This window comes from Notolepis coatsorum, assembly GCF_963971535.1.
Source record: "Notolepis coatsorum genome assembly, chromosome: 9".
Taxonomy (NCBI): domain Eukaryota; kingdom Metazoa; phylum Chordata; class Actinopteri; order Aulopiformes; family Paralepididae; genus Notolepis; species Notolepis coatsorum.
In genome coordinates, this window is record NC_140173.1 from 99,097,459 (window position 1) to 99,110,161 (window position 12,703).

Sequence of the window (12,703 nt, forward strand, 5' to 3'; positions counted from 1 at the left end):
ACAAATACTGCGCTGCCCTATAGTAGTACAGTCCAGTCCGCTCATGGTACGCCGACTCTGGCGGCCTTAATATGTGTACTGTACTTACTGTACGTATAGGGCAGAGCATATAGTATCTACTAAATCCTAATGAAACAAGTAATTAGAATAATATAAGCTGTACTGGGGTATCTGTAATTAAAATATCACTTAAATGCAGGTGATCGGGGTTATCCATTGAAGCCATAATGACTCTGACCAAAACCAAGGGGCTCACTCGCGCACAATAGGCATTGTAGAGCGCAGTTGGCCTGAAAGCAGCAATTCAGTCAAGAGGATCATACAGCAGTTTTAAGTAAAAAAAATTGTACATTTATATAGCGCTTTTATCCAAAGCGCTTTACGATTTTTGTTCCTCACATTTTACCCATTCACCCACACACAGATGGCAGAGGCAACCATGCAAGGTGCCAACCTGCCAACCTGCTCATCGGGAGAAATTAGGTAAGTAAGTCTACCCTTGCAAGGTCTTAATCTAACTCAAACTTGAAAAAACCTCAACGAAAAAAGGCATTTATTTTGCAGTATATGGTATATGGCAAACGCAAGTGCAAAATAGTGGTTACGAGTTTGTATTCTCTATTGGGTTGCACAGGTATAGCAATGTGCTTCAGCGACTCATTCATTTCCGGCATTACAGTGCAAAATGTAATTTATTTCTGTCAATGTGCTGGTTCTGTAGGATTGGGTCAGTCGACATCATTGGCTCCCGGCGCACCGAAGATAGTGTGCACGCTCCCTGTCTGTGAAATGGATTTATTTATTCTCAAAAAATATCTATAATCATACGATTAAATATTGTTTAAAATAAAACGCTAAATACTATTATTCTGTATCATGTTTCCAAATAAGCTTGTTCACGACGGAAAATGCTGTATACGTTCAATTTGTTGGTTAGACCTCCGTGATCAATCTCACTCTCAGTGAAGTTTCTCATCGTTCGCTCGGCTTAGTTCATTATTTCACATTCAATGGGGGTGTTTATTTTTTTATGATATGTTTTTTCGCATTTTACAGCTTTATTGTGGATAGGACAGGCCAGAGCCCTTTAATTGAGAGTTCCGCCACTCCGACCCACTTTCGTTGTTATCGTGGAATGCGGAAGTAAAGCGCCTCAGGGGTGGTCCGTAGTTCAAGTCTCAGCTCAACGCCATGCATTTTCATTGTTGCCGAGCGGCACTCGCAAGTTTACTTTACTTTTACTACTTTGTACATTTTAACGCATTAGCAGACCACTCATGGATTTAGTCAATATTGGTATTTTATGTAGCAAGCTTTAGTTAATGTTGATCGTAAGTTAATAGCTTGTTAGATTCTAAATGCAGTTAAGAACGTTACCATACTGACGTGATGTTGGCCTAACGTTATATTTACCAAATTATTTGCAGTTATTATATTGGTGTTCATTAGTTTATCATTGTTTATTAGATTTATTGTTAAAGTGAGCAACACGAGATAGACTGGTCTTCATATAAGGTACAGTAAGGTTATAATATATAGACAATAACACATGACACTAGATAGACTGGTCTTCATATAAGGTACAGTAAGGTTATAATATAGACAATAACACATGACACGAGATAGACTGGTCTTCATATAAGGTACAGTAAGGTTATAATATATAGACAATAACACATGACACGAGATAGACTGGTCTTCATATAAGGTACAGTAAGGTTATAATATATAGACAATAACACATGACACGAGATAGACTGGTCTTCATATAAGGTACAGTAAGGTTACATAATATAATATATAGACAATAACACAGTGGATACAGACCTGTCTGGCTCTCCTCTCGTGGTCTTGACTCTAATGAGAGACGTGTCCCAGTCATTTGGAGTTGTGAGGTTGATTATTATTAGTAGTAATGTAGTTTGTATATTATTAGTAGATATGTAGGTTGTATATTATTAGTAGAAATGTACAGTCTCCTCCCCACCGTATGTATATTTCTCTCCCACCCACCCCCTCCTAATGTACAGTCCCCTCCCCATCATATGTATATACTCTGTCAGGATCTATGGGTAACAGTACTGTATATTTGAATACCATTTATGTCACAAATGTATCAGTACTAAATACCTGTATGTCCCTATGCCATAAATGTCATGTATGTTGTGTATGTCATAAATGTCAATATGAATTGAAAATGGGGGACCCTGATGTAAGGTACATTTTATTTATATAGTGCTTTTCCAGATTAAAATCACAAAGTGCTTTACAGGCAGTAAAAGGTTAATCAGAATAGAATAACCACACATGTTACATCACATACAAGATTGTAGAATACTTCAAAAAATAAATGAAGTAAAATACAATCACACATACACACGTTATACCACATACATGATCAATTAAAAGCCTCACTGTATAAAAAGGTTTTTAGACCTTGTTTAAAAGACTGCACACTAACAGCAGACCTGATTTCATAAGGTAGCTGATTCCATAGCTTGGGTGCTACGAAGCCCGGTCACTCTTGGTTTTCAGTTTGGTCCGGGGGACGACGAGCTCTCCTTGGTCGGAGGAGCGGAGAGCCCTATTAGGGCAGTAAGGGGTTATAAGCTCAGCAATGTAGCTTGGGGCTTCACCCTTTAAAGCCTTGTAGGTGGTGAGCTCAATTTTAAAAATAAAAATGTAAACAAGACAAACGTCTTTCTCTGGTCTGCATCCCCTTAACAATTGTGTGTATTGAGCCGTACTGTATTGTACCCATTCTGCAACCTGTTAAATAAAGTTTTCATTAATTCCAGGAGCCATGCTGTTGTCTGGTAAGATGGAGGTCGTTGTTCCTGCTCCACCATGAATTTCAGGCCAGCACTTGTTGCAAAGAACCCGGACACATTGAACCTGTTGTGGAATATTTTAAATGAGTCAAACAGTGAAACTGTAGAAATTCAGATGAGTCAAATTGTATCAAAAATAGAATAGTTTATTATCTGTTTTTATGGCCATAGAAAGATTATGCACAAGATGTGTGTTGTTGTAGAGTGCATGAGCAACTCCATAACTCTATCTCCCTGTTTTGTTTGCTAGGATAAATTACCACTATAATGACGTGCATGTGTCCAGTCTGAGGTGAGCAGCAGTCGTGACAGAAAGGCCCTAGCACTACAAACAACAGGAGTGGAAGACTGGACCTCTACATGGACATTGGACATATTATAGGCCTATAATAATAAAAAATGTGTGGAATGCAATTGGTTGCTTTGTATATTTTGTACTGTTGACCAAACTTCTTTCTTGGCTTAATTGAGTAGTATCAATGGTTACAGTATGAAATGTAAATGCTAAGAAATGCAGAGTAAACAGCTTGATATGATATTCACTGCATTTTCACATGTGCATGTATGAATGTCTTATACTATACTTATACTATAGATAGCATTAGGATGTGTAGAAGCACAAGTCTCTCTGCCACTCACCTGAAATGCTATTATATATATTGAATATAAATAGCCCAAATATAATGTGGGCTGATTAATACAATGATGCTTGATTGTGTAACAACTGGTGATATGGCTCATGTAAAATAAGTCAGCTAGCACAGCTAGCATTTAACGTTCGAAATTGCCGCCATCGCCTAGTGATATAATGTAAATATTAAAGTAGCAGATATGTAAATGATATATCGCAACAGTGATCAATGCACATTGTATTAATAAGTACCAAAAATTGCTGTAACAGTAGTAGCAGAGCCGTATAAATATTATTAGTTCTGCCGTTCTGTCCCGCTGATATCAAGTTGACAGGAAGGTCAAATTGGAACTACAGGTAGCTACGTGAACCACGTGATATCCTGTCGGCGAGATCAAAGCGTGTCGCAACTCTCAATTAAAGGGCTCTGGGACAGGCAAAGAGGAAAGTTGGGTGAAGAGATTGGGAGGACATGCAGCATAGGTTCTGGGCCGGATTCGAACCCAGGATGCTGCGATTACACTGCGAGCGCAGCTACGTGGTGTGCCACCGTGGCGCCCCCCAATGGGGGTGTTTCATTACCATATATGGTTAATTAGGGGTGGTTCTGTATGCAAATCCTTACAATCATGCATGAGCATAGACGGTAAGAACAATGGTATTTATCAACATGGAGTATGCGTACGACCTGTGCACGGGTCACGCACGGTTGATAAGCCCCGATTTGTCTGTGCGTAGAGACATTCTAAATTCCGTGATTAGGAACGAAAATAGAACACTTTCTACGCATTATTGATAAAGGAGGTCCCTGGACTTTTGACCACTCTATTAAATATACCTATATTGGGTTTTGCTCAGTTCTGCCTACCATTTCTCCTTGACTGCACATTGGGTTCCAAACACAACCGTGAAAGGAGGATGGAGTTAGGTCCCAGATTCTGGAGATATGGGATCGCCACTGGCTCCAGAATCTCATTCCGATATCTCACTGCATTGAGATTGCCATCAATGATGACAAGTTCTGTTTTTCCTGTGAGAGAGTACCGCCCCACACCATGACACTGCCCCCATTGAAAGATGTCACGCGATCTGTGCAGCAATCTGCATAGCGTTCTCCACACCGTCTCCATACTTTGATCCTGCCATCCAGCTTCTGCAGACAGAACCTTGATTCATCACTGAACATGACGTTGCCCCACATTCTTAGGTTCCACTGTTGGTGCTGGCGACACCAGCGCAAGCGGGCCTGACGGTGAAGGGCAGTCATTGCAGGCTTTCTGGCAGCCTTATATGCATGAAGACCGGCCATGTGCAGTCTCTTCCTCACCGTCTGATCAGAGATCAGTCTGTGGTACCGTTGTGCAAATCTTGCCTGTAAATCTCTGGAAGAAAGCCTACGGTACCTCAGTGAAGCAAGGGTGAGGAACCGGTCTTCTTGAGGCGTTGTCTTCCTGGGACGGCCACTTCGCAGTCAGTCTTTGACTTCACCAGTCTCACGGAACTTGCTCCTGAGTTTGGAAATGGTACCAGGGCTGACACCAAATAATGCTGCCACTCTGCGTACCGGAACACAAGCTTCCAGTTGCCCTATTGCACGGGCCTTATCCTCAAGGGACAAATGTGGCATGTTAATGCTTGGAGCACACACAAACTCAACAAAGTTGCAGGTCCCATGCACACAAGTGCTGTCAATTAGGTGTCAATCAGGTGCCAGTCACACACCTGTGATCGGCATACACCTGCCAGCACGCAAAACTAGAGTGAATACCAACAGAAGAATATTGCAGATTTTTTTGGCAGATTTTTTTGGCCCGCTACCCACACGGTTAGTTGTGTTGCTCATTCCACGAATGCACAATCCTTACAAGTTGTACCTCGTTGTAAAGGTGACTAATCAGCCTTTCCAAAGAAATAAAATACAATACCAATTGGTATTATTAAAGGGGAGGAATAATCGACCAAAATAACATTTCCGAACTTTTTTTTTATTTATTTCTTTTATTATCTTTTCCCCCCCTCCTTTTTCCGATTTTTCTCCCATCCCACTGTTAGTCGTTATGCCAATTCCCAACCCCCTTCCTGGTTGTTGCGAACTCCCCCCTACTGTTGGTCCGGGAGGCCGGAGACTGTCACATGCTTTCCTCCGACGCATGTGCAGCCAGCCGGCAGCCAGCCTGACAGCGCAGATTCTCACGGGAGAGTGTAACGTGTGGAAGGTCACACTACCTCTGTTGTGTACAGTTAGACAGTTACTTGCAATCCTACATATAACCTCTAACTTTAACAACTACTACTGTCGTGTCCATAAGTTCCCTGGCAGAATACTTTGTCTGTGAGGACAAAAGTAAATAAGAACGATATATATAACGCTGTATAGCATATTCTCTAAAAAGTATACAAAGAGGAGATAACCATTTTAAATCGGAGCATGTAGAGCCCGCCGTAAAAACAATAACGTTATAAACTATACACAATATTTACAGTGATTTAATATGCAGTGAATACAAATAATGATAACGTGGTTGTTGCTTTTAGAAATGGTGTTTGGCTTCATCTGATAAATGGATATGATCACCAGAGAGATTCTAGCCACAGATTCAGGGTCAGTTATTTTCCCATTGTACGAATTGTTAAGCTTATCGAATGTAAGGGAAATCTGATCCTAGGTCTGTGACTAGTCTGTGAGGAGGCTACGCTGTGGTGGCGTCAGTCAGCAGTGCCAAATAGCAGTGTAGTTTCCCAGCGAACGAAAACATAAACGTTATTATTTTGCTACCTTTACGATTAATTGCGAATATTTTCATGTTGAGCTATAGATTGTGGATAAATACGCACAGAAAGGTACACCATGCCACGTTAATGCTTTATTTATCTAAAACGAGCCGATTTAGAAATGGTCAATGGGGAAATGCATTAAGTGGAACAGAGGGTAGAACAGGAAAAAATGAAAATGATGTAACCACTACACCTCCCTATTCTAATATATTCTATTCTCCATGTATACAGTACAGCATCTGCAGCTTCCCAGCCTTGTTTATTGGATCCTACAGCAGAGACGAGTACAAAACAGAGGAGATGACACAAGTAGAGCGCTGGGTTTCTAACCTGTGACTTGGCAAACACATGGCATGGCACTCTGGCCCACTGCACCGCCACACAGATGGTGCTCCAGATTATATTTTTAACAGACCATCTGTCATCTCCTCTCACAAGGTCTTCAAAGTTAGCATCTGTTTTGCGTGTCCATGTGTGTATGTTCATCTTACTGTATATATATATATATATATATATATATATATCTTTACCTCTCAGACAATCTTATCTTATGTTCTCTCTCTCTCTCTCTCTCTCTCTCTCTCTCTCTCTCTCTCCCTCCCTCTGCTGGCTCACCCCTCACCTCTTTCCTCCTAACCTACTGTATGATTGATGGCACCATTTATTTTCCATGGGATTCCAGTGAAATATGAAGGAGAGTTAATGGGTCTTCTACCTGGGGCAGTTACAGCGGAGTCCAGCTGCGATACCAACATCCACAGCCTTCCTCTGTTTCCATGCTGAACCCGCTCTAATAGGCCTTTACTGTCACACAGACAAGACGGATGGACAGGCAGACAGACAAATGGACTGACAAAGAGATGAACAGGCAGACAGACAAATGGACAGTCAAAGAGACAGACAGACAGATGGACGGACAGACAGACGGACGGACGGACGGACGGACGGACGGACGGACGGACGGACGGACGGACGGACAGACAGACAGACAGACAGACAGACAGACAGACAGACAGACAGACAGACAGACAGACAGACAGACAGACAGACAGACAGACAGACAGACAGACAGACAGACAGACAGACAGACATACAGACATACATACAGACAGACAGACAGACAGACAGCTGGATTAGGAGAGAATAGTCATGGACACCGGATGATGGTGTTAGAGGTGTGTGTTTTAGGGCTGATGCAGTATGGTTTTCCTATATGATAATATATTGAAATGTGATACATTTCAAAGTTTCAAGGTTTCAGCATCAAGCTCCCGGGGCTGAAGCGCTCGCTCAGGAGGACTTACTCATCAAGCTCCCGGGCTGAAGCTCAGGAGGACTTACTCATCAAGCTCCCGGGCTGAAGCTCAGGAGGACTTACTCATCAAGCTCCCGGGCTGAAGCGCTCGCTCAGGAGGACCGCCACTGGTACTTGGCTAACGCCTCCAGCAGGGGTGGAGGAAGTACACAGTTCCTTTTATCGCATGTATATATACACCCATATTTGTCTGAATATACCTGCATATAACCCCTCATATACTTGCTTGTACACCTGCACATAACCGTTAGCTCTGTATGATAGCATGTACTATAAGTAAGGGATAATGTATAGCTACGTCGCTACGAGGTCATTGTCGCAAAATAATTGACCGACACAGAGTTTAAAATACCGAGGCGCAGCGCCGAGGTGTTTTAAACGTCAGTGAAGGTCAATTATTTTGCGACAATGATCGAGTATAGCTATACATTATCCCGCTTATTACATGGCTAACTTACTAACAATATACCTAATTCATTTTACATCGACAAGACGAGATCAAATGCAGACGCAGTTCTGTTCTGGCTCCGCTGTCATCGTCACACACACTCCGCTGTCAGTGCAGCCAGCAGGTGTGTCTGATTGGCTGCACTGATGCAGTGTGTCAGTGGCCTTGATTGCGAACAGCTGCGCACAGCGGTCATTATTGTTCCACAGAGGTTCGTTATCGAGTAATATCGGACCTCTGACGAGCGCTGTTGACCAATCACAAGCAAGCATTTCGGCGAATGTGAAAACGCCATGTAATAACGCTGTATATACCATATATATTTATTCACACTGCATTAGGACTGTCCCCGACTAAGGATTTGGATGGTCGACTATGATTGGCCAAAATTTGCCGTTAGTCGACTATTTTTTTTAATATATATATATTTTTTAAATGTTTTATCATTCCATTTGGGCTGTGGGGGGTGCTTAATGTCTGAAGGAGTCGACTGAAGGCTTCTTGTCCTCTGCAAAAGCATGCAATTGGTCCACTGATGGATACATCTTGATATTTGTCTAGTGTGTTCATTAGATGGGTGAAATCCTCTTTCAGTGCCTCTGTGCCTGTTTTCGTAGGCAGTTAGCCTCTGGTATGCGTGCCATTAGCGTTAGCCACGCTTCTAGGCCTCTTTTCTTTTGGAAAGAATTATATTCGACTAAGAGATTGGCCAGTCGACTACGGCTCCTTTCAACCGATTAGTCGACTAATCGACTAATAGGGGTCAGCCCTACACTGCATATATACCTATCCTCTGTCTGTACTTACCTGCAAATAGACCTCTACTATATCTGTATCTGTACACATCCTACTCTTACTAGTTACGCTGCTGGTCAGTAGTAGTCATACTGTCTCTATGTATATAATACAACTCTGTACATACATCTGATTAGCACTACACTCAGTAGTACTAATTTGTATATTTTGTACCCAGTTTAATCACCTGTACATTGTGGGCGGCTAAGTGGCGCAGTGGGCAAGGCGCTCGCCACTAATGCAGGAGATGCTGGGTTTGAGCCCAGCTCTCGGCATTGCTACCAGCTTGGCTGGTCGTTCATACTAACACAATTGGCAGTGTTAGGGGTGGGAAGCTGGTGGGTGGGGATCGGACGTTGTGGACAGCGACTCCTACAGGTTGGTTGGTGCGCCTGCGCAGCAGAATCAGGAAGTGACAGGGGCAGCGTGAGCCTCCCACATGCTACTCCTCGCCACTGAGAGATCGCGCTGTGCAGGTGAAAAGATGCGACGGCTGCCTCCTCGTGTACCGGAGGGGACACGTGATGCAAGGCTTCGTCCACATTGCAGCCGATCAGTGGGAGACATGGCCTAAACAACGTTCGAGACAGGGGAGGGTAGAATTGGATAAACACGAAATTGGGATGGGAGAAAAATAAAAAAAAATTGGAGAAAAAGTAAATAAATTGCTGTTGCACTTTACTGTTACATTTGCACTCTGGTTGGATGCCAAACATCCTTTTGTTGTACTGTACTTGTGCTGTATAATGACAATACCTTTTAATTAGGGATGCTCGATATTGGCTTTTTTACCGATACCGATATACCGATATTGTCCAACTCTTAATTTCCGATACCGATATCAGCCGATACCGATATATGCAGGGTTTCCCCCCCCCAAAAAAACTATTTCAGGTCATTAATTAACATTACATATCTCTTGTTATGGAATTAACACAACATTATGCATACTTTTGACAATAAATAAAATCTGAATTTGTTCTTACTTGCTTGCCTGGGTAAATAAAGGTTATAGAAATGTAAAAAAAAAATATATATATAATTTTTTCCGATATCACATTTTAATGCCAATATCGGCCGATAATATCAGTAGGCCGATAATATCGGACATCCCTACTTTTAATCTAATCTAATCTAATCTAATCTTGTACCTGTGGGTAGATGTGTGTGTGTTTGTGTCCACAAGACTAGGATCAGTTAGGGCGGCTACGTGGTGCAGCGGGCAAGGCGCTCACCACAAATACTGGAGGCTGGGCTCAAACAGATCATCTCCCTGTTCGAGCCCAGCGCTCCACATTGCTTTCAGTTTAGCTGGTCGTCCGCACTAATACACATTGGCAGTATTAGGGGGAGGGAAACTGATGGGTGGGGATCTGGCGTTGTGGACAGCGACTCCTACAGGTCGGTTGGTGCGCCTGCGCAGTAGAATCAGGAAGCGACGGGGGCGGGGCCCCTCCAAAGCCCAGACCCCTGACACTGAAATATCAAGCCGCGCAGGTGGAAAGATGCGACTGCTGTTACCTCGAGTATCGGAGGGGACTCGTGCTATGTATGACTTAGTCCACATTGCAGCCGGCTTGTGGGAGGCATGAAACAGCGTTCAAAGACAGGGGAGGGTTGAATTGGACGATACGAAAATTGGGATGGGAGAAAAATTGGAAATGGGAGAAAAAGTGGATAAAAAAAAAAGACTAGGATCAGTTAAATATGTTAAAGCAGGACAGTGCAGTCTGTCCTCACAGTGCCGTCTGTCCTCACATTGCAGTCTGTCGTCACAGTGCAGTATGTCCTCACTCTGAACGCCCTCCAGAGATATAACGCTTGAAGAAATATGCTGAATAACAATTTGTATTGTTAGGACAAAGAGCAGGTTAGGGGCTCCGTTTAGCAACCCAAGCTCTAGTCGTTAAAAACGTATTGTAGTGAATAATAATAATAACTTCATTTTATATAGCGCCTTTCAAAAGACCCAAGGTCGCTTTACATAGGGGGGGGGGGGGGGAGATGACAAATTAACAAACATAGTGGACAGACACAACATATACATATAGAGTGAGAAATTAGGGGTTAAAGGCCAAGTTGAAGAGGTGGGTTTTGAGCAGTTTTTTTAAATGAGTCCAGAGTTGGGGCGGTGAGGGAAAGAGGGAAAGCAGGAAAAAAATCATTATGGCTTAGCTTACTAGAATCTGCCCACAAGGTCTCCAGTCTCAGCCACGAGGTCTCCAGTCTGAGCCACAAGGTCTCCAGTCTCAGCCACAAGGTCTCCAGTCTGAGCCACAAGGTCTCCAGTCTGAGCCACAAGGTCTCCAGTCTGAGCCACAAGGTCTCCAGTCTCAGCCACAAGGTCTCCAGTCTGAGCCACAAGGTCTCCAGTCTGAGCCACAAGGTCTCCAGTCTGAGCCACAAGGTCTCCATCCAGTCTGAGCCACAAGGTCTCCAGTCTGAGCCACAAGGTCTCCAGTCTGAGCCACAAGGTCTCCAATCTGAGCCACAAGGTCTCCAGTCTGAGCCACAAGGTCTCCAGTCTGAGCCACAAGGTCTCCAGTCTGAGCCACAAGGTCTCCATTCTGCTGGGCCACAAGGTCTCCAGTCTGAGCCACAAGGTCTCCAGTCTGCTGGGCCACAAGGTCTCCAGTCTGCTGAGCCACAAGGTATCCAGTCTGCTGGGCCACAAGGTCTCCAGTCTGCTGAGCCACAAGGTCTCCAGTCTGAGCCACAAGGTCTCCAGTCTGCTGGGCCACAAGGTCTCCAGTCTGAGCCACAAGGTCTCCAGTCTGCTGGGCCACAATGTCTCCAGTCTGAGCCACAAGGTCTCCAGTCTGCTGGGCCACAAGGTCTCCAGTCTGAGCCACAAGGTCTCCAGTCTGCTGGGCCACAAGGTCTCCAGTCTGAGCCACAAGGTCTCCAGTCTGCTGGGCCACAAGGTCTCCAGTCTGAGCCACAAGGTCTCCAGTCTGAGCCACAAGGTCTCCAGTCTGCTGGGCCACAAGGTCTCCAGTCTGCTGGGCCACAAGGTCTCCAGTCTGCTGGGCCACAATGACTGTACAAGGTACCCATGTATGTCTCTTCAATGTAAACCAGATTAGACACAAGGTGACAGAAAAGAGGGAAATGAAAAGTAAAGTAAAGCAGAATGCAGCATCTCTACACCTGTTAACCTTATTGAGATGCAAGGGTCTAGGAATATGCAAATTGGCAACAAGTAACCATTGATATTTGCATTTTTTGTGGTTGAATATACGCAGTCCTTATTCAACACAGTTCAGCAATGAGGTCCATGAAGAATAACCACTAAATAACATTTAAATACATATATATATTGTGGCAGATATCATCCCTCGTCACATGGTTATGTAAAGGGTGATACTATTGCCACGGGCAGAGGAGTGAATTAAGGAGCTGATTGGGACTGTTAGAATACACCTGTGCACCACGTGATCACCCACATCCCACATCACACACACACACACACACACACACACACACACACACACACACACACACACACACACACACACACACACACACACACACACACACACACACACACACACACACACTAAGGCTGAGCCCGAACGTTCGAACGTTCGAACGTTCGTTCGTTACGCTGACATTCGGACTTTAATTAATAGGTTCGAACGTTCGGTGAAAAAAAAATAAAGGATGCGCACAGGGTTGAGGTGATGTGAATGCGAGGTGCTCGGCTCAACCAGTATGGTCTGCCGGGCTGCAGCGGGATACTATTTCTCAACCAGAGCTCTATTTTGATTGACAGGCGATTCTGCCAATTACGTCACACCGCTTGCACCCGCCTCTGCTGTTACCACCAATCGGCAAGCCTCAACAGACTTACCGTAGCTACCGGGGAGCCGTAGTTAGCTCCCCGCCGAGGAAGTAATCAGTAACAA

At 43.9% G+C, this 12,703-nt stretch overlaps 1 protein-coding gene across 1 annotated transcript in view; it reads right to left on the reverse strand.

The window, feature by feature from the left end:
* Positions 1 to 4,729, reverse strand: part of kcnq5a (potassium voltage-gated channel, KQT-like subfamily, member 5a) — a gene marked incomplete at both ends in the record, with an annotated part of 123,074 nt that extends 118,345 nt beyond the window's left edge. Inside the window, one exon of the mRNA XM_084321946.1 lies at positions 4,584 to 4,729. Coding sequence (XP_084178072.1) covers positions 4,584 to 4,729 — 146 coding nt within the window. The remainder of the gene's footprint in view (positions 1 to 4,583) is intronic.
* Positions 4,730 to 12,703: the final 7,974 nt, after the last annotated feature.